General features: G+C 41.0%; 1 protein-coding gene across 5 annotated transcripts; it reads right to left on the bottom strand.

The window, feature by feature from the left end:
* Positions 1-231: 231 nt before the first annotated feature.
* Positions 232-23,248, bottom strand: LOC111222481 (Wilms tumor protein homolog). Of its 5 annotated transcripts, none has more exons than XM_022746221.1 (10): positions 22,275-23,248; positions 18,480-18,602; positions 17,410-17,512; positions 12,832-12,915; positions 12,795-12,799; positions 8,080-8,168; positions 5,190-5,334; positions 4,383-4,472; positions 3,837-3,929; positions 232-2,676 (listed from the first exon to the last, which is right to left on the bottom strand). In XM_022746221.1, the coding sequence occupies exons 1-10, from the start codon at positions 22,747-22,749 to the stop codon at positions 2,555-2,557; spliced, it is 1,329 nt and encodes a 442-aa protein (XP_022601942.1). In that variant the 5' UTR covers positions 22,750-23,248; the 3' UTR covers positions 232-2,554. The 5 variants fall into 5 exon arrangements, with proteins under 5 accessions (XP_022601942.1, XP_022601944.1, XP_022601939.1 ...); XM_022746223.1 differs by lacking the exon at positions 12,795-12,799 and adding an exon at positions 11,825-11,830 and having other exon boundaries at positions 8,080-8,179; XM_022746218.1 differs by lacking the exons at positions 12,795-12,799; positions 12,832-12,915 and having other exon boundaries at positions 8,080-8,179.
* Between the last annotated feature and the right edge of the window lie 3,824 nt (positions 23,249-27,072).

Here is a 27,072-nt window from a genome sequence, read left to right as displayed (position 1 = left end):
ATATATGTATATATATATATATATATATTACGAGATAGTGGAACTTGTCCAGCATGAGTCCAGCAGTATTTCATGGATATTACTTTCTGTGTGTGAAGATTTTAATATTCCAGGGCTGAAATTATAACGTGACCTGTCTGTGAGCTGTATGGCTATTAAATAAATGTTGACTTAATATTAAAAAAAACAACAAAGAAATGCAGAAATGAATAAATAATGACCACGCAGACAAACTGTTACTGTATCAAAACAGTCACAATACATTTACACAGAAAGAAACCATCATTTTCAATAATCTCACACTTTCGAGTACAAAATGTTTCACTGACATTTGCTGTTTTATGACTCATATTAATACACATCAAAGAAAGACAAAAGAAAGTATAAACAGTTCCTGGATCCATCCAAAGAAAGTCTAAAATATATCAGTTAAGTTAGATGTTTCTCCCCATGGAAAGAGTTCAGTTCCCATGGCGAAGAAGTATTATTTACATCTTGACCATAATGTCCCGGCCACAGAGCCAGTGTGACCCAGCAGACATATTTTAGAGCTTGCAGTGTCTAAAACGCTGCCAAAATCCAGCAATATTTACACACCATAGAGACAAGAGACTCAGATGATTTACCACAAAGAGTGCTGCTAGAAAAAATATCCAATTTTCACATTACTCAAAAACAAAAAAAGTTCAGCTTTTTAAATACAACCGTTAAAAAGGCATGTTTGTGTTTGCAACGTATGCTTTATGCTGACTAGACAAAACACCAAAAGCTTAAATTGCAAACACTGCATAGGGTGTCGGATGCAAACTGTTTACTTAACTTGATCTTTTCAAATTAAAGCCAGCATTGTCTTTTACTGCTGAACTGGTAAAACTATACTGTAGGAAGAGGCAGAGAGGTCTGTCCTGTACGTGAGCACAAGAGGCACTGAATGACACCTCTCTCCTTTTAAATCAATCCAGTGAAAGCAATTTTTTGTCCATGAAGAGATAATAAATAAACCATCCCAAAGTAGTTCAACATAAGACATATTTACAACAGCTGAGAAGGCGCTAAGCTGGATGCAGCATGAATGTGGCTGACCACAACTCTTGACCTCCGTGTACACGTGGTGGTGGTTAGTGGCAAGAAAACAGACAATAATTGGGGATGAATGAGATATTACATTACAGTTAAGATGGAAGCTTTTCTTTTTTTTTGTCAGATTCTTCATCACTTGACATGGAAAGATACCACCGTTCACTCTGGACCGGTTCAGAAGTGCCGGGCATGAGGACTTTACAAAGTAAATGTCGATCTAATGAGGTCTGTGTACATTTTTATATTTACATCTGTCTCAACACAGCGTCTGATTCCAGCAGCAAGGTTTTTACTGGTAAAAAAAACAAACATGAGATAATGTTTTTCTCAGTTGTGAATTCTTTTGGGAGAACCTGGAAGAACGTTGGTGCTGACTGATTTTTATAGATTTATTTATTGGATAGTTCTGGTGATGTTCTGTATTTTATTCACTGTCAACAAATCTCATGAAAAGACCGAAACCAAGAATGAACTGATTCCACTAACAAGTCTGTGGAGCCAAAGCCTGACAGATGTTATTCCTCTGTGCCAGAGAGCACTATTGTTGTCCAGGAACGATTACAACACAATCAACGGGTCACACATGTTCCTTCATTAAAATGAACACGGGCTGTAATTTGTTTTGAATGAAATGAAAATACACTATGAAATACACTATTCTCACTACAGTGCCATATCTGCAGCTAAAAAAATAGTCCCCATCGAGTGTTGTTCCTGCTTAAATACTGTTTGCTAAAATCCACAGTGTTCAGCTGTTTTATAAAACTAATTAGCCTTTTAAAAAATATATACATACTTAAAAGCCTGTGGTGGAGGCCTGTTTTCTAGGCACTGGTGAGATGACGAGGTTGGCGGTTTTATCGGATGCAAGAACACTGCACAGCGGCGTAAAAATGTTAGGAGGAGGAAGGATTTTACGACCCATTTTTTACCATGATTACAAGGTAAACGGTAGAAATATAAAGTTATCTACCAGGAATGTGTACTTTCATGTACTTAACCGGCCAGCGCAGCATGTTACCGAATGATGTTACGTTGCAGCAAAAAAGCCTGTTGGAGTCCCTGCTCCGTCAACATTGTGGTCGTATTCGGGTGGATGAAGGACTGTGTTTTTCACACACTGTTGGCCTTTTCATGGGATTTGCTGAAAACAATACAAATACAGAATATTGGCTTATCCTTTAAATTCCACACTCGTCCACACTCCACAGCGTATTTAATCCACAGATGTCAGAATCTTTCACGACTTTTGGACAGATCTGCATTTTGCCTCCGGGTGTAAACTGTGGTATCTAGTTATTAAAAATCGAAATGGTATACACCTATTAACTTTTTCAAGGGACCCGCAAGGACTGTGGACTTTACAGAGGCAGGTTTCGCAGGTGCAAAAGGGGGGGGGGGGCATGAGAACAAAAAAAAAGCAGATGTAGCCCAGATGTTTAAGTTTAAAACTGGGACATGGGCCGGACACAGTTCAGATGGCCAGCTGGAGCTTGGTGAGGTTCCTCTGGTGCATGTTGTGGTGTCGCACCAGCTCATCGCTCCGGGCAAACTTCTTCTGACAGTTTGGCCACCGGCAGTTAAATGGCTTCTCACCTGAGAGACAAGAGGCGGGACGGACGGACAGAGGATGGATTGAAGAAGACACGGAGAAAACGACAGAAGCATTAGAATATCATACTGATCGACAGCTGGATGGGACGTTTAAGTGTACTTTATATAGAATATTTATGTAGTCCACACTAGAACAAATCAAGTAATGGTATATACATGTTGACGTACACTTACTGAGCGCTTTATTAGGGACACCTATACAGCTGCTTGTTTATCCGATCAGCTGATTATGTGACAGTCTCTAGAGTTTTCACTCAGAAAGGTGTGAAAGATAAAAAAGAGAGCGGGAGTTCTGTGGATGGAAACACCTCGCTGATGAGAGAGATGAATTGCCAGACTGGTTGCAGCTGACAGAAAGGCTGCAGTAAGTCAGATAACTTCTTTCTTACAGCTGTGGTGAACATCTCAGAATGAACCTCGAGGTGGATGAGCTACGACAGCAGAAGACCACATCAGGTTCCTCTCCTGTCAGCCAGGAAATCTTAACTCTAAGGCTGCAGTGGACACAGGCTCACCAACACTGGACAGTTGAAAACTGGAAAAATGTCAACAGCATGAATCCATGAACCCAACCTGCCTTGTGTCACCAGTCCAGGCTGGTAGTGGTAGTGTGATGGTGCGATGGTGTCATGGTTTGAACACCGCGGCTTGTCTGAGGATTGTTGTTGACTGTGCGCATCCCTTTATGGCCACACTTTACCCTCTTCTAATGGCGACTTCCAGCTGGATAATGAACCAAGTCACAAAACAAAAGTCGTCTCAAACGTATCAATGAGCTCAGTGAACTTCAGTGGCCTCCTCAGTCACCAAATCCAGCTTCCAGATCGGCAGCATGACTGTGCAGGTGACAAATCTGCAGAAATGATGTGATTCAGTCGTGTCAACACGGAGCAGAATCTCAAAAGGAAAGTTTCCAACGTCTTGTGGGATTCATCCCGAGAAGAACTGAAGGTGTTTTGAGCGCAAAGGGGGAGAGGCCCTACTCTGTGTTAGTATGGCGTTCCTAATGAAGTGCTCAGTGAATGCACAAACACTATCACATTACTTCACTTTGAGTCTTTACTGTGCATGATTGAACTGTATACTGTACATGTAAACGTCAAATGGATGAAGAAGAAATGGAAAAATAAAAGTTTACGCACTTGTTTTACCTGTATGAGTCCGGGTGTGTGTCTTAAGGTGGTCAGACCGAGAGAACTTTCTCTGACACGTCTCGCATTGGAAGGGTTTAACTCCTAAACACATGTACAGTATGCATGCACGCACACACACACACACACACACACACACACACACGGTCACACATTCAACACACAAACAAACACAAGTTCACACACACATACAGAAAACACATGTTCACCGTCCCACACACACACACACACACACACACACACACACACATACACAGAGGGAGATAGAAAAATACAGTAGAGCAGAGGCTTGCAGGCATTGAAGCCATTCCAAAGTTTTCGCCAGCCTTTAGTAACGTCGTCTGAGGGGAGCTCAGTGTGGTGCACCACTGTACACAAAATGCAAACTGTGCCCTTCAAAAGACTGCATTGTCCACAACATGGCTGTCATGCAAACGGCAAAAGTAAGTAAGTGAGAGCAAAGAACAAGGAACTGGAAAAAAATAAATAAATAAAAAAATAAAGACAGAGAGGCAGACTGAGTGAAAATGATCAAACCTGTGTGTCTCCTCTGGTGTCTTTTGAGCTGGTCCGAGCGCGAAAAGCTCCGGCCGCAGTCTGTGAACTCACACTGGTAGGGTTTCTCCCCTGGACAAAAGACAAGACTGAGGTCACTAAAAGTTAAATAAATTTGAAATAAATCTCATTTTTCCTTTAAGATATGGCAGATAACACACACACATACCCAAAGAAAAATCCATCAGCAAGTCAACAGAAAATTTATCAGCCAAAATCTTTAAAGAATTATTTAGAATTGTTTTAAGAAAAACAGCAAAAATTCACTGTTTCCAATTTGTCAAATGTGAATAATTGCTGCTTTTCTTATTCGTCTGTGACAGTAAACTCAGTGTGTTTGGGTTTGGGCCTGATCAAGTGTTAGCTAGCTCCAGAGAAAGACTCTTTACTCTTCACAGTTTTGTGACACTGAGAAACATCTTGAGAGTCACAACACTACTGAGGTCACACTGAATGCACCGGCTAGCTGTTAACATTGGCTCGGCTGGTCGCAAACGTGGAAAAAAAAATAATAATAAAAAATCACCATGAAGGAATGCCGTGTTTTGCTCTTCAGATTTAACTGGAAATCCAAATGATTTCTTTATTTCACATAACAGGAAGTATTTTCTGGCAATAGTAGATAAGGAAACTGAAGCCAATGGAAACATTATCTTAAAAGTTTGTTCTCCTAAAGTGAAAAAGGAACATGCTGGTGACAGTAACTGTGCTCCTGGGAAATGTGTGGAAACGCTGACACTAGCAATACTGCTGTCACATAGTGAGTGTGATGTTACAGCACATTTTCACCTGTGTGTTTGCGACTGTGCATCTGCAAGTGAGACAGCTTGAAGTAGCGTTTGTTGCACCCTGGGTAAGCGCACATGAACGGACGCTTCTCGCTGGTCTCTGACCGCACGATGGCTGGAGCGATGCTGGGAACCCGCCTCACATCCTACACAAAACCACACCCACACACACACACACACACACACACACACACACACTTTTAATCTAAAGCCAAGCCACTCAATGCAGAATTAACAAAAACTCTCCCAGGACATCAATAATTGAACCAGTGAAATGTAATTTAGAAAACAGGCAATTAAATCTTTACTGGGTGTAAATAAGTACATGTGATGTGTCTGGCTCGTGGGGATGATTATAATAAAATGGTCATATATTCATTAGATGGGAATTAGCAGTAAAATGACCCCAGACTGACTGCAGCCCAAAGGGAGCTGTTAGTCACGCCTGTTAGACAGACCCCCTTCCAGAGCGCCCCATTACAGCCCCACCGCTCACTGCAGACACTGCTGCAGAACAGGAAATAACACATGGCTGTACAAAAAAAAAAAATATATATATATATATATAATTTAATATATATTATATAAATATTTCCTCTCTTCTTCTATTTGTCAACCGTGTACATGACATTTCAGGACTTTCGTCGCACTTCCTGTATCTCTACGCCATTTTTAAGATGTTTCCACTTTATACCACTCTATACCTAAAAAGTTTGTCCATCACTTTCCTCTTTCTTTTTTCTCCCTTTCTCCCTCCAGACACACCCCACCCACCCCTCACCCCCACCCCCCCACCCCTCACCCCCCACCCACCCACAGCCATCTGCTCTTCATTTCCTCTCTGTTTAACATAATGGCAAAACAGACGTAGAGGTCGGCCCTGGTTTAATTAATGCTGTTAGCAGCTATTGATAAGTACATTACAGCCGTTACATACTGGAGGAAGGATCACTTACATCTCACATTACCAGTGTAACTTTGTTGATTCAGTGAATCTTGTGCAATGTTTTCATACATGCAAAATGAACCCATCAGGTGTTAATCCAGCTGTCACAATACAAATTTACAATTCTTTATTATGAGCTAATGTGTGGAGCCCAGAAGTGTTCAATATTGAATAAATAATTATACTTATTAATAAATTGTGAAATCATTTAAGAAATCATTAAAACTCATTATTACCATGTTATTTCATTATTCTTATTTTATAGTAGTGTTAGCTGTGGGCTAATCCAACCACAGACAAAGAAGATATTTTTGTTTATGTACATTTTACTTCAAGGCATTGCAAAGGATTTTGAGTTAACCAGCTAGCTGCTGCTGCTAACATGTGTTGGTTAATTACTTGCTCTAGTTAACAGGAGCTAGCTAGGTAAATTTGGTAGCCATTGCTGAGCTTGCTAAAATGGACTGTGGTTGACTGAGAGTGGCATGGCAAGTGAAACTGCTGTGGAGAAAAACTTCTATTATGTGCTATTAATTTTAAAAAGAAAAAACTTTGAAAAGGGGAATTATGAAATAAAAATGAACACCATTAAAATGTATCATGAAAATAAGAAAGATGAAACATCATAATATTATGCTGAGTTCTTAAATATTTTTAAATTATTTCACAATTGTTTCATGATTTTTGTTGGTTCAATTATATAGGTAACACAATTAAATATGATTATTTCAATAATTCCTTATTTGTGTCATTTTTATTGAACACTCTGGGGCTCCATATTTGAGCGATTGACAACTAATCCAACACGTCTGTCTGCAGTTTGCTGCAGGGATTGATCGTTAGCTTAATTACAGCTCAGCAGAATGACAACATTAGTTGTGATTCAGTACTCTGTCATGTGATTCTTGATCACAGGATCCAGTTTTTCAACAAGCTGTGTAATACGTTTTGCTGGTCATAAACTAATATTAATGAAGAATGAAATTCCACAGCTGTGAACTGTATTTCCTTTGGCAGTGATTGAGAATTAGTGTAATCCCTATAATAAAAAATAAGACAAAAGCATCACTTTACTACTCAGTCTGTTATCTCACACTTTAACAGCTCTTAAATTGTACTTTAAAAGGCATAAGAGTGAGGGTTTGTTTATTGTTTTGCGCTGAGCCAGACCTCTTCTGTGTGTTTTGTGCAGTTCATTTATCTGAGCAGAGGGGGAAGGCAAAGAAAGACATGGAGCAGGGGGAATGATGAAACAGGCCCCAAAAAGAAAGAAAGAAAGAAAGAAAGAAAGAAAGAGGAAAGAAAGAAAGAAAGATCTCAAAAAGACCTGCTGTGGACTAAGAGCAGGTCTGGAGAATCTCTGCTCCCTGTTCTTTAGAGCCGCTGACAGACAATAATTAAAATCTAATGATTTATTAACGTGCTGATCCTCGTATGGAAACTGTATCTTTACCCAGTGTAACCCTATGTGTGTGTGTGTGTGTGTGTGTGTGTGTGTGTGTGTGTGTGTGTTTCTCCACTGCTAATGGATCTGTGGAAAAAGATTCCTCTTGGCCTTTAGGGCTGCCTTTTAATGTGTATGTGACGTGTTTGTGTGTGTGTGTGTGTGTGTGTGTTTGTAAATCTCTGCTCTGCTACATATCAGTATTTCCTCTTCACATAGCCTGGTCATTGCATCAGCCTCTCCACCACTCATCTCTTTCAGTCCACTCATTAAAAAAAAAAAAAAAAACATGCATAAAATATGACGTTTTTTTTTCTGCGTTGAAGTGTTTTTCCTGTGTTGTTTGTTACCCTGATGTTAGGTTTACAGTATGTCAGGCAGGATCCTGACAGTAAACATGTGCAGTAATAACAGTTACAGAAGGTCTGTGTGACCTCACGATGACCTCTTGACGATGAATAAAGAAGTAACGTGTACAGACGATGTAGTTGAAAGTCCTACCTGTATTCCCCTGAAGACTCCATGTGTGTGTATGCGGTACTGCGTACTGCAGCTGTACACCATGGGGGTGCTGGGGTCACTGTCATAGCCTCCTGCATGGCTGCCGCCGCAGAAAGAGAGAAGGATGATGAAAGTGAGAAAAATCAACACTGTAAATGTACATTTTTATAGTTTGAACAATTGCCTCAAAGCCACGATACAGGCTCCAAGAGCAGACCAAATCCACGTGGACTCGCGTCACACACACACCTTATGATGAACGTAAAGCTCACCGACATCGGAAAACAAGATGCAATGATATGATTCGATGCCGTAAATCCATACGGCAGATACAGAGCTGTTAGACTGAGCACACTGTGTGCAGCAGGTACAACAGGGTCAGGAAGGTAGCATTACTCAAATATGTTCACCTTGTCACATACAGCCCTTAATGCAAAACACAGACCAATCATTTGCAGACTCAGAGTTGACCATAGAGATGTAACTCGTGTTGATGTATGCTTTATTTTTTTTTCTTTTGTCAGAGCGCCATATATCCAGCTGAACCCTGGGTGCCTCTGTTTATGCGTGTGTATGTTTTGTGTAAAACATTTGACCCTTTGGGCACAATAAACCCCGATATGAGCTCAGCAGGCAGATATACAGGAGGAGTTCATACCGGAGACGCGTGTGGGTCGACTTCATGAAACCATGTAACGTATGGATGGCTGTAGACGGCGTCTCTACAGGACTGTTACGCTGCCATGTAGTTTTTGCTCGAGTTATATTTGTAGCAATGATAGCTGCATGCAGGTCAGTTAGTCCGCCACTTTAGTCCAGACTAAATATCTCAACGACTTTTGATAGCATGGCTTTAGACCAGTGGTTCTCAAACTGTTTCACACCAAGGATCCCTAAACTGGCACAAATTAGACCATGGATTTTTTGCTTTTATTTGTTTTATTACAGAAAGTGTTTGAAACCCATGACCAAAACAGTCGTACATCCTGTCATTGGATGGAATTACAGTGAAAATAAATGATTCCCTTTTTTGCTGGGGACCCCCAGGAACCCCCTTTGAGAACCACTGCTTTAGACCATAAATACAACACTTGACGTATTGCTGACAAACCAAAACCTTTTCCCATTAGACAACTTTTAGTCATGTGTATAATGTTATCATTTAACAACTCTCATTCGGCAACTATTCATCTAATAACATCTACTATATTTCCTGAATGTTGAGGCTTTTACTGTTACAGCTAATAATGGTTATCTAAATGTTTTTTTGGCAGACAGATGTGCAAAGTCTCTATCACAAGTTCCCAGAGCGCAGGCTGACATGTTTAAAGTGTCCAAAATACAAAGATATTCAATTTACAAAGATATAAAACTGAGAAAAGCAGTAAAAACTAAGGAAAATATAATGAAACTAATGAGGAATATTTGTCATTTAGGCTTGAAAAAGGCAAAGTATTAATATAACTATCAAAATAATCATTAATTATAACATTTGTTTCAACAAAATCGTTTCATTTTGATAGGATAAAAGACTTAATAAAGTTATCGTTTCATCACTAACTACTATAGATTTACAGTATGATGTATGATACAAATAGCTGTTCGTATTTCACTCTGACCTTAAGAGCAGAACAAAACCTGCTCTGTGTGACACAGCTGCCAGTGTTGCCTCTCGTATCTTCTTATGATAACACACAGAGAAACAGAAAGCTCTTGTCTATGAAATGTGTTATATTTCAGTCTGTCCGACCAAATGAGGAGGATGGGAGTTTGCATCCTGTGCTGCTGCAGTGGGAATGTACAGTGTACGGCCAGGCAGTCATAAGGTGTTCTTTGTCTGCCTCGATTTTCCCAAGCACAGACTATGTCAGCAGGAGACACAGTGTAAATTACACTCTATGCTTCTTTACTTATGTTCATTCATTCATCTTTTCATCAGGATATTTGTATATTTTTTTGTTTTTGTATGTGTGTGTGCAGGTTTTAGTACAGGTAATGTACAAGTCGGGACACCTCAGTCAACTCTCCATTCAACTCACAGCTTCCTCAGCGTGATTCAGGAGGACGGAGGGTTGTGGCGGGTTCAGTCGCCACCGAACACGACACACTGACTGAGAACAAGTTTTTACTGCGAGCAGCAGTTTGTGGCGAGAAACGTCACAGGTGAACGTGACTGTGTCTGAGCTCAAATCTCAAACAATTAACACGTTATGTTAATTAGTGATCTTTTTAGGTGCTGCTAAGCGGATTTTGTTACCTTCACACAGAGACTGGCTAGCTGTTTTCCAGCATATATGCTTAGCTAAACTAAGCTAATCTAAGCTAACAAGCTGCTGGAGTTTGCTACATACAGTAATTACTGCACAGACATGAGAGTGGTATGTGACGTTTGGCCAGAAAACAAATAAGCATATTTCCCAAAAAGTCAGCAGACTTGAGTTAATTACCCACAATTCATTGCATTGTAACTTGACTGACAACAAACAAACAACAAACAAAAAAAGACACACAAAAAGTGTGTGAGTGACTAATATAAATCAGGCTATTACAATGTTGAGAAGGAGCTTCACTGTACACAGAAACACCTCCGCCCCAGGTGATGTGAGGGTCATTGTTTCACATGAACATTTGGAATGGGCCTATCTGCTCTTCCTCTCTCGGTTCAACTCCCCTACACTTCCTCTTCCTCATCTCCTGTTCCTCTATCTCTACCGGCTCCGTCCTCCTCCTTTTGTTGCTTTCGTTTCTCTTCGCCCTAATCCTTACTACTCCCTCGCACCTCCCCTCCCTTCTCCTGCCCCGCGTCATTGACAGCGATAGACAGACTGAGCTACTCAGAGACAAATACCAACACAGTCAGAGCCAAACCCAGCAACCGCAACCGTAGACGCTTGTACGCAACCACACATACTGCACACATGCACACTACACACAACACCACCCCAAAAACAACAAACAACACATACATACCTGTTTGCTACCAATCCATGTGCACACATGCGTCTCTATCAGACACACACACACACACTCACACACACATGCATTTGTTAACTATGATGAATGCCCGTTGGCTCGGAGCAGAAAAGTACATTTGTGGGCTGACACAGACGCTGACCACCGTGCTGCTCCGCAAGGCACGGCAATGCGCAGCACGGTACATACAGCCGAATGGTTTCGACTCTGTCCGCGCAGTGGACGCTGACGCTTCAGTGATTAGCTGAGAGTGGTTTCTAATTTATTTCTGTTTTATTTTATGGTGAAAATGAGATGGACAGGAGAGATGGGAACAGCATACCAAGAGTGTCTTCAATTCATTTTTTATCTTACTCAGTTCCCTTTTCTAGTGCATATGCAAATCGATTGGTTATTAATCCATATTTCTGTCAGATTTCTGTCAATATTTTTGCTCCACAGTGAGATATTTCAACAAATGTCCTGGATGTTCACGGTCCCCAGTGGATGAATCATGATCGTCAACATGTCCCCCAACATGATTAACATATTGGTGCCTGACAAGGTGGATATTCTTGGTACAAAGAGGATAAATCTCTTATTTTTTTGGTGACTTTGACCTTTTTCATGTTGTGGAACATAATGAACATTAATTACAACCTCTGGGGACTTTAGGAAGGGCTTTCTTTATTCTATGGCCTGTGGATTCATTATCATTCTTCATATACTATATTTAATCAAGGTCGACTCTTGAGTGATTACCATTGTGTCTCTGGTGTTACTAGTAATGCACTTTGAACTACATGCATCTCATGTTAGAGATTAACAGCTGATTTTATGACATTTGATGATCCTAAGGTTGTTAGTTGCTCGCAGGTTTGGAGTGGAGAGTCGCTGCTTTCCAACCATTTTAGTCAATAATATTTTGTACTTTTGGAATATATACTGTACATTAACAATGGCATTTTCCATTGCAAGACTTTTAATTTTAATCAAGTTTATTTTTTGTAATAACTCTCAATCTTTAGTGAATCTCACTTGGCATAAAGAATAGAAAAACATTTACCTGATGTTAGATACTATGCACCATTTAAATGTAAGGAAACTGCTCTCAAACTTCCCTTGGACATTTTAAAGATTTATTATCAATGTATTTTATAACTATTGTAAATGTTTTTGTTAATTCTTTGTTTCTTAGCTTGTCTTGTGTACTTCTGCTATCTTTGTTGTTCATTTTCTCAGGTCTCTCTTGGAAAAGTAGATTTTAATCTCAATGAGACTGCCTGATTAAATAAAGATTAAATAAAGTTAAAACTTTGCTCAGATGTGGATTCAGAAATAAATGGTGGTCTCAAATAAATGAAATATCCAGTTTTATCAGAAAACATGCTATGCTATCAAACATGCTAAAGCTCAAAATATGCTCACCATTCCTCCAAGAGCCAGGCTGCCTTCAAAAAGAAATGGTTTTGGTATATGTTGAAAAAGCTGTACCTTACAGAGTACCTGCGACCACGCCCGGGACGATGGTCGTGGCCCGGTGTGATCAAAGGTGAGCATCACAGTGTAATAACTGATACACACTGGAGTATATTTGCTATATTACTGCAGCAAGGTGAGAAGTTTAATCACTGGATGTCAGCACAAACAATATTTCCAAGGGGTGTTAAGTTCTTCTTCAGGCTGCCGTTGCTGCCGTTGCTGGTACAGAATTGATCAGTTCTCTTACTCCTTATGTCTTATACAACATAAACTTGACTGACTGCTGCTGTTTAAAGGGAGCGATGGATGAGTTCCTACCTCTTTATGGTGGATGCCAGTGTATTGACAGGGTTCCATGCCACACACTCCAACTGAGAGGTCATTTGATATAAATTTTCTCCGCTGTGGAGGAAAGACAAAACGTAGAAGAGAGGCTCATGAGCTGTGCAGTGGACTGTCATTTACCAGCACAGGGTTGAGTATGAGTATTTGCGTAGCTGTGTTGCCTTTTGTTGCCCCTCAACAGAGGCACTCTAATGAAAAAAATGCCAACACACACACACACACACACACTAACACACACACACATGTGAAGAAAATGTTAAAGAATGCGTCTCAGACAGACACCAAGAAAGCTGAATTCTCCCATAACAGCCATCTTTCATTAAACACAGCAGACTCCACAATCGTTAATCAGACCTGCTATGTGATTACACACACTGCCACAAACACACACACACACACACATACACACACACACACACACACTCTCACACAGTGGATTTATAGCTCTCACCCCCTGACACCACAGCCCCTCTATCACACCACCTGCAGGCTTGCAGCGGTCTGGACAGGGTAGATGTGGTGCCTGGTACCCTGCTCATTACGCAGCTATTATTTTTACAGTGCAGCAGGGCACACAGCCAGCACAGCACACAAGGTATTTCTGCTGAAATATTGTTGGAATGGACACTGAGCGTAAGGTTTAATTACTGATCCATGACATCTTCAAATAAATAAGTGTCTGCTTTTCCTCTCTGCTGCTGACCGATGGCACCTATCACGGATTCATTCATTCATTTAATGAAAGCTCTTTGTCCTGATTTAAACACCCGACCTCTTCCATGAGAGGCTTCTCCGGTTCACAGGAAGAAAACCACGATTTCTTCCGAATAAACAGAAGAAGAAAGACAATTACAGAAATGTGAAGAGAAACTGTACTGAAACTGATGTTGTTCCATAAAGAAATGTAATAAATGACATCTATATCAAGAATGATGCTGTCATATATGTGAACTATTAGAGGATATATTATTATCATATATATTTACACCCTCTGGATATATGAAGATATAAGTTCATAACATATATGAAATACCCACAGTAAAATGCAAGTTTTACTTATTAAAATTGTTTATATGTGATTTTCTTAATAATTTCTCATACATTTTAATCATACATGTCTATCTTTTATATTTACATATATAATATCAACAGATACTGACAGGCTTTGGGATGGATGTATATTTATATATTATATATATAATCATACATGCATAAACATACATGTTTGTATTAGCTAGACACATAAATATGTCAATATATGAAATTGTTCCAATTACTAATAGGTTCCATATGTAATTTTTACATACATAGGCTATATATATTTATATATATATATATATACATATATGTACATGTATTATTTTACTTCATATGTACATATATTTCATACATTTGTCTAGTGGTGCTCATATCATGCTAACCATGCTAGTTGCTCTGGGAGGTCGCACTCACAGAGATGCACATTATTGCTTTGAGCTAAATGCTAAGGTCAATGCTAACATGCTGATGTTTGGCGGGTACAATGTTCATGTTCACAACCATAGTTTAGCATATTAGCCTGCTAGCATTTGCAAATTGGTACTAAGCACAAAGTACAATGGCATTAGTTTTGCAGGTATTTGATCATAAAGTATTGGGTATTGTATTTGGGTATTGGACATCCACAGGAGTTTTTAGGATTTTTATGAACTTTCAGAAAAGTTCAAAGACTTTGGAAAATGCAACTTTTAAGAGGCTTTTTTTTCACATGGTATTTACATGCTCCAAACTACATGATGTTTTTTGTTTAACATGTTTAACAAACTATTCAATTTATTTTAAGACAATAGAGATTTCTTGTAACTGGAACAACACTTGTTGTGGTGAATATGAATTTTACATTCACACAAAATCAATTCCAAAACTGAAATTAAGTTTAGGTTGGAAATTCACTAATTGATACACTCCAACCGTTCAGAGAATCATGTGGTTGTGGCTCCACTCTGTGCACTCTCAGGCATCTCATACTGTTTCTTACTATGATAAGACCCAGTGTGTGTCTCTGTGCCTGTGTATGTGTGTGTGTGGAAGAGAGAGAGAGAGAGAGTCTCTGTTGCTCTCTCTCTCTAATAATAAGAGCTCAGCATGTTTTCATTTCATGTTGTTCCAGCAGGCCAAGATGACGGCCCGTAGAGTAAATACAGTCCTGTTGGTACCAGGCTGCGAGATTAGACAACTGAGTCAACCCGTATGAGTATTCCCAGCCGTGTGTGTGTGTGTGTGTGTGTGTGTGTGTGTTGAGCAGATATCAGTTATGTTTATTACAAAGAAGCAAAGAAGACCCTCAGACTGAGACTTACAGGACAGCTTACGTCCACCCCATATCTCTCTCTCTCTCTCTCTCTCTCTCTCTCACACACACACACACACACACACACACACACACACACACACACACACACACACACAGAAACCATAGTATCCATCCCTGCTGTAGTATTTACAGAGGATTCCTTCAGTCCCTCCATAGATGGAAAACAAAGCATCAGTGGCATGTGAGGAATGTTTCATTTGGAAACAAAACAACAAGCAAACAGTTTGGAGAGCGCACAGTGAGGAGGTGTAACCCCCCCCATCCCCTCACAATATATGATAAAGAGCTGTAGAAGGCCCAGGACACGCCCATTCAGTCGGAACCGATAGAGGTTTTATTTTGTAGTGAGTCGCAGTGAATGAGAAGGCTCATATACACCTGGGTGAGGGACGTCAGGTGAGCCAGCGGGGAGTAACGAGCGGCGGAGTGACATGTAGCTGATCTGTGGCCGCTTGAATCGCGTTGACCATAAAACCTTATCACGGCTGAATACCTCGTAGATAGGATTCGCATGTGTTCTTGTTTTCCTGCAAAAAATAGATTTACAGGAATTTCAAAATGTTGACTCTTTAGAAAATTGAGTAATATTTCTCGAGAACTGTGGGAGGAGCAGGGAGGACGGGAGAGGAGAAAAGGTTACGACAGGGCGTGGCTGGAGGTGAGCTGCACCTGGCGTTTTTGGACTCACACTTAAACAACTTCGGTGCATTTACGAGGTGTGACGTTCGAGTTTTTCTATGTCGATACTTCACTGAAGGATGTAGAAATCAACATTAGATCATTGATAACGCTCTGATATAGAAAATTAAAAAATATGATCTTTTTCTGTTAGCGTCTCCTGACAGAAGCTAACAGGATGGAAGGCTTCAGATTCAGGGACCTGGTTATTGTTCATGCGCGCTCACTGTCACTCTGTCACAGCGGACTGGGACACTTGAATAGAAACGGATCCGTCATTAACGGATTAATGCGTTAATTAGTAAAACACGTGCTTTTTCTTCTCATGACAAACAAGACGTAACCAAGCAGCAAAAATACATGAATTGCTTCTTCTCAGGTTTACACCAGTGAAGAAGAAGAAGAAGAACAGAGTGACCCATCGGGTGGAGCTGCTCGATGAATCAATGGCCGATTCTACAACAAAAGGCTGATCATAGCTGCGGTTTCCTCTCAGCACTTTGTTGAGTGGAAATAACTTCTGAAGTGCAGCGTTCCAGTCGTTCATCGTCTACAGCGAATCACGAACGGCTTTAATGTGACTAATGTTGCTTTATTTTCTGCTCATTTTCTTTGTTTCTCACACGATTGATTTAAATAAATGTCCAAAAACGTAATTAGAATAAAATCCTTTGATTCTTCATCAGGCGAGCAATGCTTTGAAATTTGGTTTTTCGACAGCTCCAACAGTCTGACTTCATTCACATCGTGAATAATTCGGTGCTATACTCTGTGTCTCCCTGTAAATTATCACAACAGATTAAAGCCCTGTCGTTCACTAGGAGCTCCAGTGAGCGGATGTTGCTGAAAATAAAGATTTAAAGCCGGAATATCTTTGTCCTGTCCTCTGCTTAATACATTCTGGCTTGTTATCTGTCCTACAAGGAAATATCTCTTTGTTTCATGAAAGAAAAGAACAAAACAAAAACAAACAAACAAGAAAATAATGATGATTAACCTGCGCAGCTCTGTTAATGTCGAGCAGAATAACAAAATATTTTTTCAATATTTTACGATCAGTAAATCAACCCGCTTTCCGTCACAACTTCCTGCCAGTGTTTCTTTACTTCCTTCTGTGGCACCATGACTTTTCTAGGCGTGGTGTGCATTGGTGAAGGCTATTAATAAGCATGTAAACAAAAATCAGAAATCAGACCTTCTGAACCAGTTCAGGGAGAAAACTCCACTTCTCATGGCGACAACAAGCTGAAAACCACCAAAGAAGTAGCCAGAGGAAAGGAGAACAAAAAACAGAAAGGAAGCTGCAATGGCACACAGACCTGTCCTGAAGGTGAACATCCTGTTCCAACCTGCTACATCCTTTCACTGGATTAATCAACAATGGTTTCTGAAACATTTCCAGCTTCAGTCGTTTTTTTTTTGTTTATCATAAAAATAGATTTTGAAGACAGACATGTGCACGACGCATCTAGAAAGACCGTGAGTAAATGTGTGTGTGTGTGTGTGTGTGTGTGTGTTACCTGTTGTATGGGTTCCTCAGCAGCAGAGCCTGGCTGCCTGTACAGCTGTCTGATGGTGTGTGGCATCCATAAACAGGAGGAGGGACAGGATACTGCTGCTCACCTGTAGGACATGGGCAGGACACGGACACACACACACACACACACACAATTATAAAATACTAGTGCAAATTCGTACCTCTATATATGCACCCATAAAGTCTGCAGATGAAGGTAAACTCATCCACGACTCACGCAGAGGAGTGTTAGTTTTAACTTCCTCCACATCTCATCTCCTTTAATTAAACTCTCACCCTCTCGTACCCTCTCCTCGTTTTCTCCACTTTTCGCCAGTTTCTTCTACAAATAAAAGATCCTTCGCTTCATGTTCCTCTCTCCGAGCTTCCCCCAGCGGCGTGGTGAATGGCTCCCTCGACATTTTCCCCACATTCCAAAAATCCCTCTCAGCTCCAATTTTACCACTTATCTTTTAAAAATTGGCAGAAATTTACTACAGCGGCGGCTTCATAAAACACACATCTAAATATTTACCAATAACATGCATGGGGGCAAGGGGGGAGGCGGGGGGGGGGGGGGGATTAAAAGGATAGGTGGGTGGATGAAAGAAGGGATAAGAGGGGGAGACGAGGGAGTTTTGTGAGTCAGGATGTGGCTGATTTATACCTCCGACAGGCAAGGTCACCGCGGAGACGTCAGAATAAGGGACAAGACACTCCCTAGGTGAGGGCCACGGGGCTGCCATACAAACGCAGCTGTGCACAGTGGCTTTAAATACACATGAAGATCTGCTTTGTTCTGGCTTTTTGTTTTGTTTTGTTTTTTTTTTTACTACTGGGAACGTTAAAAAAGTAGATACTCAAATTATTCTGGATTCAATATAATCAGGCGTTAAAGGAAATCATCACAATGTCAATCCACATTTTCTCAGATTTCAGGGCTTCTGCAGGACACGGAGGCGAAGAGTTGCGTAGAGGGGAGGGAGGGAGAAAAATCACTCGTGAGACGTGTGTGTCAAGTACGTTCAAGTGAAGCCGTACGGTGCTGGCACACTCACACACTCACACACTCACCCATGGTGTTCTGCTGAGTTAAAGCGTCTTCGTGTTTGAAGGAGTGGTTGGAGAACTGTGAGCTGTGGTGCGTCGGCGTGTGACCGTAATTACCGGCTCCATCGAATGCAACCGCGCTGTAACCTGCGACACAGAAATTTAAAAAAGAAAAAAGAAAAGCAAGTGAATACACAGTGTAGGAAGGTCCATCAGAGATCACATATCATTTACTTTCGTAATCTCCTTCTAAGGTGGAATCATCACTCAATAATTTTTTTTTTAAAAAACATCAAAACAATTCAAGACGGATAAAACTGGATTTGAGTCTCTATCTCGTTGTAACACCTGTATTTCTTTTTCAAATGAATGCTCTAACTCTGCTTATGACAACCAATGTTTAACAGTTTTACAGTTTAACACACAGTCCAGTTATGACAGAAAAAACAAATAAATAAACGTAGGTGATAAAATGTTGTTCCGCAGTATTTGCTGCTGTTGGACGGAGCAGAAGAGAAGATGAGAGTTGAGATTCTGGTTCGGGTCAAAAAGTCACAATAAAGTTTGGTGTCTCTCACAAAATCTGAACAATCAGCTGCAACAACAGTTACAGTGTCCAGGCAATGGAGCAAACTCACATCAACAGCTTTATTTATTTATTTATTTATTTTCTAATGTTTTTAAAAGATTCATTATCTATCAAACTGGGATGTAAATCACCTGACAACCGACAAAAACTAGCTGTGAGTCTCTTTGTTCATTTCCGTTTTGTGTTCTCTCTCTCTGTGAGTTTGAAAGCAAAAAAAAAAAAAAAAGTCTGGACTGTACTTTTATGAAAGAACATGAAAGTACCTACACAGTACACACACACACACACACACACACACACACACACACACACACACACACACACAGATCTGTGCCCGACACCCCAGACCTGAGTCATGACTTCGGCTGACCTAAAGGGCACAACACACTCTCATAAATCAAACCTCACACACACACACACACACACACACACACATATACACACACACACTATCTCTCACTCTCACATACATGCTTCATTAATTCAAATGCAACACTTTCACTCACTTTACTCTGTGAATCGGCGGGTGAGAGGAGGGGGGGAGAAAAAAAACTCATTAAACTTCTCCATTTATCTTCCACTCACCCCTGTCTGACTCTGCTCTCTCTCTCTGTGTGTGTGTGTGTGTGTGTCTTGAAGTCCAGCACTGAGGGTCAATTTGTATTCAACTGGAAAACTCTGGAAATACCCCGATTTTTTTATTTTTTTTATTTTTTACTCTCTATCAAAGTGTTGAAATATCAGAGATTAGGAGAATTTCAACCTCATCGTTTCAGTATGTGGAAAAGAAATCTTCCATAACTTATATTCTCCTTATTTTTCATTATGTTCCTTTTAGAATATACTTTTCAGACACTTTTATTGTCTATTGCTGCTTCACAGACAAGACCATTATGTTTTAATGTCCATTATCTTTAACATAAGCTGTAGTGAAGTTATCGGGTTATCACGTCTTGCTACTGTAACTGTGCAGATCTTTAACTGTTAAAACAAATGTAAAACATGTAAAGTAAAAATGTTCTCTCTCTGAAGTTTGCATCTGTAATTAAAATATAAAAACGTTAAAGCAAAAGTGTTTTATCTGCAGCCACAGGCCTCTGTTAACGAGCCTAAGAATAAACGTTTTAGGAATATAAATGTTGCGGCTCGTACAGAAAAAATGAATGAAATCCCTCGTGGGACGGAGTTCACGGTCCCTGCGATGGTCCCTGGGTGACCCCGCTCCGCTATCAGCTCTACTGTGTGACCCAAGTCCTGCTGTTGGTTTGTTTGTCTGTGCTCGTCGAGCCGCAGCGGGGAGCAGATAAAACAGGTCAGAGGTCAGCTCAGCTCTTTCATTAAAATGTTATTCCTAAATTATCTGCTTGATAAGCATGTTATTACTAATTAATCTGCTGGGTAAACCGCCAACGCATTCATTGTCCCGACTGAGAAAAGACCAGGGATCTAGAAGTGATCGCCAAGAAAACCCGAGCAGGTTTTAGGTGTTTGATACGACGTGGTGTTACCTTTTGAAGAAAAAGAGAAATCCAATGACTTCACTGCACGACGTGACGTTGCAGATTCACTAACGATGATTTGAAAAAGCGCAAATAACAATGAATTCACTTCAACTCAGCTCAGTTCAAACAGAAATTAATTCGACAGATTCAGTCTGATTTTACTCCACAAAAAGAGGCTCCTTCACACTCACACTGTCGCTGCTCTTGCAATTTTAGACGTTCAGTATAAGATAATAAATAAAACGTAAGCATACACACACACAGGCACACAAGTGTTATTATTATTTATGCATATATGTAATTATATATGTAATAACTGCGTGTATATATAATCATATCTCTGTGTAACACTTAAAGGTTAAAATGAAAATTTAGGATTAACGCGGCAACACCTCAACATGAATAACTTTCTTCTTTTAATTAAAGCTGAAACAACAACAACAACAACAACAAAAAATCTCCTCCTGTGTGTTGTACATCAGTCCTGCATTTTACTCTCATATTGCAGGAAAATAATGAGAATGAATAATTACCAAATCTTGGGAATTTAACATGTTATTTTATCTGAGAGTGCTGAGGCAGTTGCTCCACATTTTAATCAGCAGCTGGCGTCCTATTATATCCAGCACCTGATTAACAATAGATCTCTTAGACTTGTTCTAATAGAATCAACTTTCTCCTTCACTATAACACTAGAGTTTCATTATAAAGTCTGGAGTCTGGAATTAATAGGATTTAACTGAGTGTTTTACCTCCAGGATAATGAGCATGAAATATCTTAAGTAAATACAAAACTCTGATTTCTACATATAATCCTGAAACAACAACGTTAAAAACAAAATTTGTCATTCCTGGAAAAAGAAGTTGCGCAGAGATTTTGTTGATGTTAAAGCTCAGAGACTCTATTTTTAGGGAAAGTGAAACAGTTTAGGGTCAAAACAAGTTCATGAACATGGACCATGTAAAGTCACTGAGGAGCTTTTTCTTCGACCGTGTTGTTGTGGCCGTTTACACGAACAGCACGACGCAAACAAGCCGTCTCGCTTCAGTATGAATTCCTACATCTCACAACACTCGCAGCTGTTCACAAGTATACATCAATATCCACAGTCAGAAACTAGAAAGGCTTGAACTGCTGCAGACGCTCACAGAGACGCCACATATGTGCAGTACTCAGTAAACAACTTGACCAGGGAGCGTGTACGATCACCGTCCAGGTTTCTCCTATCAGCCGTCATCCTATAAACTCAAATTCTTTTTACAAGCGTCCAGCGAACTAAAGGGAATCTTCAGTAAGTGATGTTTGGATCGGACAAAGCCAAGGTGTTTCTGGTGTTTGTCACACACTAAATCAGAGTGAACTAATGCCAGGCAGTCACAAAAAGCCGGTTTAACCCACTTTAAATAATGCTTCAAATCACTTATACGGCTGTAATATCACGGGAAATATCTTTACGTGAGCGACGTCCTCTGGTTTTACGCCGCTTCAGATTTACCTCAGATGGGTAAAATGTGCAATTTAGGAGATGAGTGACATGAACCTGCAACGTCAACATCTCTGCACTGAGTTTGTTATCGACACCTGAGACACAGAAAGTGAAGCTTTGTGAAAAGGAAAAGAATGAAATCAAAGTTTCTGAGAGAAAAAGTGACTCTGAAATGGGTTATGATACTTTGTGATTGACACACACACACACACACACACACCTCCTCCTCCTCCAGCCTTACCCGTCTGGTTGCGGGCTGCCTGCTGCGTGTCCATGCAGTTGGTCAGGTACGGCGGGTTGCTGAACATCCTGCTGGGGGGCTGGTGGTGGTGTGCGGCGGTCACAGACGGCGGTTGGCTGGAGGACGGCGGTGGAGGCGGGGGTGCCCCGAATGCCGCCCCGTACCTGCAGGCCCCCGTGCCCGTAAACTGGCCTGAGAAGTGAACGGTGAAGGCGCTGAGGCCGCAGTGGGGGTCAGCGTCCAGGTGGTGGGGGTCCCCGGTGGCCCCCCAGCTGGGTTCCTGCTTGATGAAGGAGTGCGGGCCCAGGGAGGTGTGGGGGGCAGCCAGGGAGGAGTAAGGGGAGGCGGCCGTGTGAAAGTCCAGGACAGGAGTCCACTGAGGGGCCGTGCTGACGGGCAGGGCCGGGCAGCCGGGGCTGGGGCCCGCCGGGACCGGGGGCAGCAGGGAGTTCAGGTCACGTACGTCTGAACCCATTGTGGTCCAGGGGAGAAGAGGAGGGAAGTGGTAGGCTATTTTTAAACTTTATCTGCCTCCTCGTAGCTACCTTTCTACCTGTCCGCCTCCCTGCCTGGGTGTCTGCCGACCCAAACCCAAAACGCTCGCCACGCTCTGAATCCTGGAGAGTCTAGAAGTAGAGTCTGGAGTCTTTTTTTTCTCTTCTCTTTCACAAGTCTTGAGTCTTGAGTCTCGAGCTTTGGTTGTTTTACGACACTACACAGCCGCTCTGGAAACTCCTTAAGTCCAACACAAGTTCATGGCGACACAGAAAAAGTCACAGCAGTCAACTTTTCTCAGCGGCAGCTCAAGGAGGAAGAGGAGGAGGAGGAGGAGGAGGAGGAGGAGAGGGAATAAAGGAAAAATGAAAACCCAGTGATCAGCTGTGATCTTCAGGTCCCGTCCGCAACAGCAGTAAGAGAGTGTTTGGCTCAGAGAGATGGAGCCCATTCAAGGAGGACAGAGGTTTCTGCTCACAGCGTTCTCTGTGAATGGAGAGAGAGGAGTGGAGGAATGAGGAGGAGTAGCCCTCTTTTCCCTCAACGCTCTCAGCCTGTGTATGGGTGTGTGTGTGTGTGTGTGTGTGTGTGTGTGTGTCTGAGGAGGGCAGGGGGGTGGAGTCAGGAGGTGATGAAGGACAGGAGCCCTCTGACTTCATTCATTTACTGTATACTGAACAGCACACACACACACACACACACACACACACACACACACACACACACACACACACACACACACACATGCAAATAAAAAAAAACAGTTCTGACCTATTTTGACTAATCTGGTAAAAACTGATCATCATATAATAATTTTCAGTTGTTTCATAAGGTTGCAGCTGTAAATCTATTTTCTTACTGATATGCTGGTGTTTATTATTATTTTTCAGATATAAACTGTATATAAACATAATAATGTTTCAATGTTTAATCAGGAAGCATCAAATCACCCATTTCTGAGCCGTCTCTGGTGAGAGTAGAAAGTAAGACCTGGTATTTAAACCCTGAACGTCACTGACAGAAACAGAAACAGGCCTCGCGGAGGAATCCGTTTTAGAAATAAAATTAAATTAAATGATCTTTCACCAAAAACAAAAAAACCAAAAAAAACAACGGACCTATTTAATCTCGATACTAACTCACTCAACATTAGATTATAAAATTATATAATTGTTTTAATTATTATTTTAATGATAAAGAGAAAAAAAAGTTAAACGGTCTCATTTAGTTTTTGTCAGATTAACAGTTAGTCGCGCGCGGATGAACAGCCCGCGTGACGACATACAGTATGTGGAGGAGTTGGCCTTAAAGGCCTATACGGGTCTAACTGTTTGTTTCTTCATTTTTTTTCATTTGATTTTATGCAACTAAATTCAGTGGTATTACGATATTAAAATTCCCATAAAACAATTTACAGGTGTGAACTATAGTGACGACCGCACAGAGGGTGGATGTCATCGGAAAGACACTCAGACACATTTTTAAATAATATTCTATTTTCCACACTCCTGCACAATAAAACATTATCATTATTATTATTACTATTATTATTACGGTCGTCTCCTCTCTTTCTCTCTCGCTCTCTCTCTTTGTTCGTTATTGCGATGATAAATGTTCACACAGTGTCGGTGAAAAGTAAAAGTCGGTAAGTGTTATGTTGACGGGAAGATAACGGCTCGTTTGATGATAACACCAGTGATGAATAAAAAAATAAATAAAAATAAAAATACGGACAGGCTTTGTCGAGACAGATCACCTTCAAAATAAGATTAAAATGTTCATTACTCCCTTTTTTAAAAGGAAAAAAATTCTCATCATGTGTGTGTGTTGTGGAGTGAAAAATAATTCACTTGTCATTCTAACTAAATATCTGGCGCCATAAACTCATTTTGTGACAATTTTTGTGATTAATAATTGTCCAGTTCTTATTTTAAACAATAACATTTACAACCACTTTCCAGTATTTAATTCTGTCCTCACGTTAGTTAACAACAGAATCTTATGGCGAACCGGCTGCTGTGTCTTTACACCTTCTTTTGTTTTTGTTTTTTACTACCGGTCATTTCCAGTGGTTAAAAAGAGAAACTTCTTCTGCCTCCCCGTCTCAGGCCGTCCTGCCGTCCATGCAGCTTCATGGTGTTGCAGTCTGGGCTGACCCACAAGAAACAGCCTCCAGACCCGTTTATGACCCTGCAGGGGGAGAATATGAGAGAGGAGGACAACCATGATGAAGCATCTTCACTCTGCAACAGAAAAGCTCATTCACATTCACATTCTCACACACACACACACACACACACACTGTTTACACTAACCACACTGATTCCTCCTGGTAAAAAGCTAAATTCAGAGTGAGCCGTTAATTATTCGTTTTTGTCTTGTGTCCAAAAGCAGCTGAAATTAATTTCTTATAAAATTACATTTTAATCTGATTCATGCAGCAGACTTTTCAAATACAGCTTCTTTTTTTAAATACACAAACATGAAATAATACATTATTCATTAAACAAGAATCGGCCTGTGAATGAAATTTCAAGTTTTATCATGAAGATGAAAATAAGCCATTTGGTTAAATCAGGCTCATTTACATCATCTTGTTATAAATGTTTATCATCCATAAATATCACCCAGATAAACAAAGAGGAGCAGCCTGACTGACTGGCTGCTGTGGTGTGTGAACTCTCTGAAATGTTTTGAGTACATGTGACCGGTCTGATGTATTTGTGTCTTAAACCGAGGTTACTGTGACACAGCAGTCTGTCGGCTGCAGCTTGAGGAGAGTCAGCTCCTTGGACAGAGGAGCAGTGATGTAATCTGTCTGATGTCAGGGGACAGTTTCGAAGCTGAGATTTTGGTTTACTGCTCATCGCTCACAGCCAGAACATCCACATCTGGGCGGAGGAGGAGGAGGAAGAGGAGGAGGAGGAGGAGGAGTTTGCATGAGTGGAGCTGACTGTGATAGGCTGAGACACCTGTCAATCAAGGCAATGATGTCCCCAAACATAGGCAACTTTACATTAGTCCTTATTAACCATTTTCAAAATGATCAACGAGCCTCTGATGTGTGTTCATTGACATTTGGATGGAGACCCAGTTTCCTGGGGGGCATTACTTAACAGCCGTTAGAGAAACTGCAGCTTCAAGTCAAATTAAAACAAACTGTTGGACTCTGTTAGCTCCACACACACCCTTACTGTCCGTGTCACTACAGTAAACAGTGTGCACACGTCTCCCCACACACACACACACTGTATCTCATTTTAAATGTCACTCGTGGGCTGGACTGCTAACAACATTTATCAAACGGGTAAGGTTAAATAATAACTGCTTTGTCTGATGCCGAGCACAAACTGGGAAAAAGAAATCTCCCATACATACAGCACCCAGTGTGTGTGTGTGTGTGTGTGTGTGTGTGTGTGTTGTCCATGAACGATGCAACAGCTTCAGATCTAAGACTGTCGGCCTTTTTAAGGTTATCTCTCTCTCTGACTGATGCTCCCGGTTTTGCCAGCTGTTTTGTGGCCATGGCAACAAACAAACACACACACACACACACACACACACACACACACACACACACACACACACACACACACACACACACACACACAAATAGTTTTTTTACAACCATCTTCAGATTCTAAATGATTTCCTTGTCATCTCGTAAAACAGATCACATTTGGATGCGAACTCATGAAAACCTCAATGGAAAGGAACCTGACTGAGCTGGAAACGCAGGCTGCAAAGCCACAGGGACAGCTGTTTCACTGTCCAACAGCTGGACACGTTTAGTCTTCAGCATTATTGAGTCAACTTGCCTCTCAAACAAGTCCTCCAGCCCGAACATGATGTCTTCATTGAGGGACACATTTGTATTTTCCTGAGGCCGGTTCGTCCTTCCCATTGAAGATAAATGGACGATCAACAGGCCAAAGACGCTGGCAAATTGCCACTGGTGGACACACACACACACACACACACACACACACACACACACACACACACACACACACACACACACACACGGACTGTCTGAAGCATTAAAGTATCACAGTTAAGCTGGGTTTTCCCCCTCTTAACGGAAGTGTCCACTCAGCGCTTTTCTTCCCATGATGCTCTTCCCCTGGAACCAATTACAGCACTGACATGTCTCAATTTGCCGTGCACTCTGCCTCCGTACGTCAGAGGAAACGTCGCAGGTACAATCAGACAGCGAGTGTGTTGTTGTTGTTTACTGTTTGTGCATCAGTAAGGAGGGACAAGAAACTACGATCTGCGTTTTACTGTAAGTGGGAGCAGGTTC

This window comes from Seriola dumerili, unplaced genomic scaffold (genome assembly GCF_002260705.1).
Source record: "Seriola dumerili isolate Sdu_G_001 unplaced genomic scaffold, Sdu_1.0 BDQW01000097.1, whole genome shotgun sequence".
NCBI classification, from domain to species: domain Eukaryota; kingdom Metazoa; phylum Chordata; class Actinopteri; order Carangiformes; family Carangidae; genus Seriola; species Seriola dumerili.
The sequence above is the reverse complement of the archived record's forward strand: the minus strand, read 5'-3'. Positions and strand labels throughout refer to the sequence as shown.

Coding starts and splice junctions, on each gene's coding strand:
- LOC111222481 (XM_022746223.1), bottom strand. CDS start 22,749: ATGGGTTCAGACGTACGTGACCTGAACTCCCTGCTGCCCCCGGTCCCG. Junction 18,603..22,274: donor GGCAGCCCGCAACCAGACGG/GTAAGGCTGGAG, acceptor TCTGTGTCGCAG/GTTACAGCGCGGTTGCATTC. Junction 4,473..5,189: donor GCACAGTCGCAAACACACAG/GTGAAAATGTGC, acceptor TCTTTTGTCCAG/GGGAGAAACCCTACCAGTGT.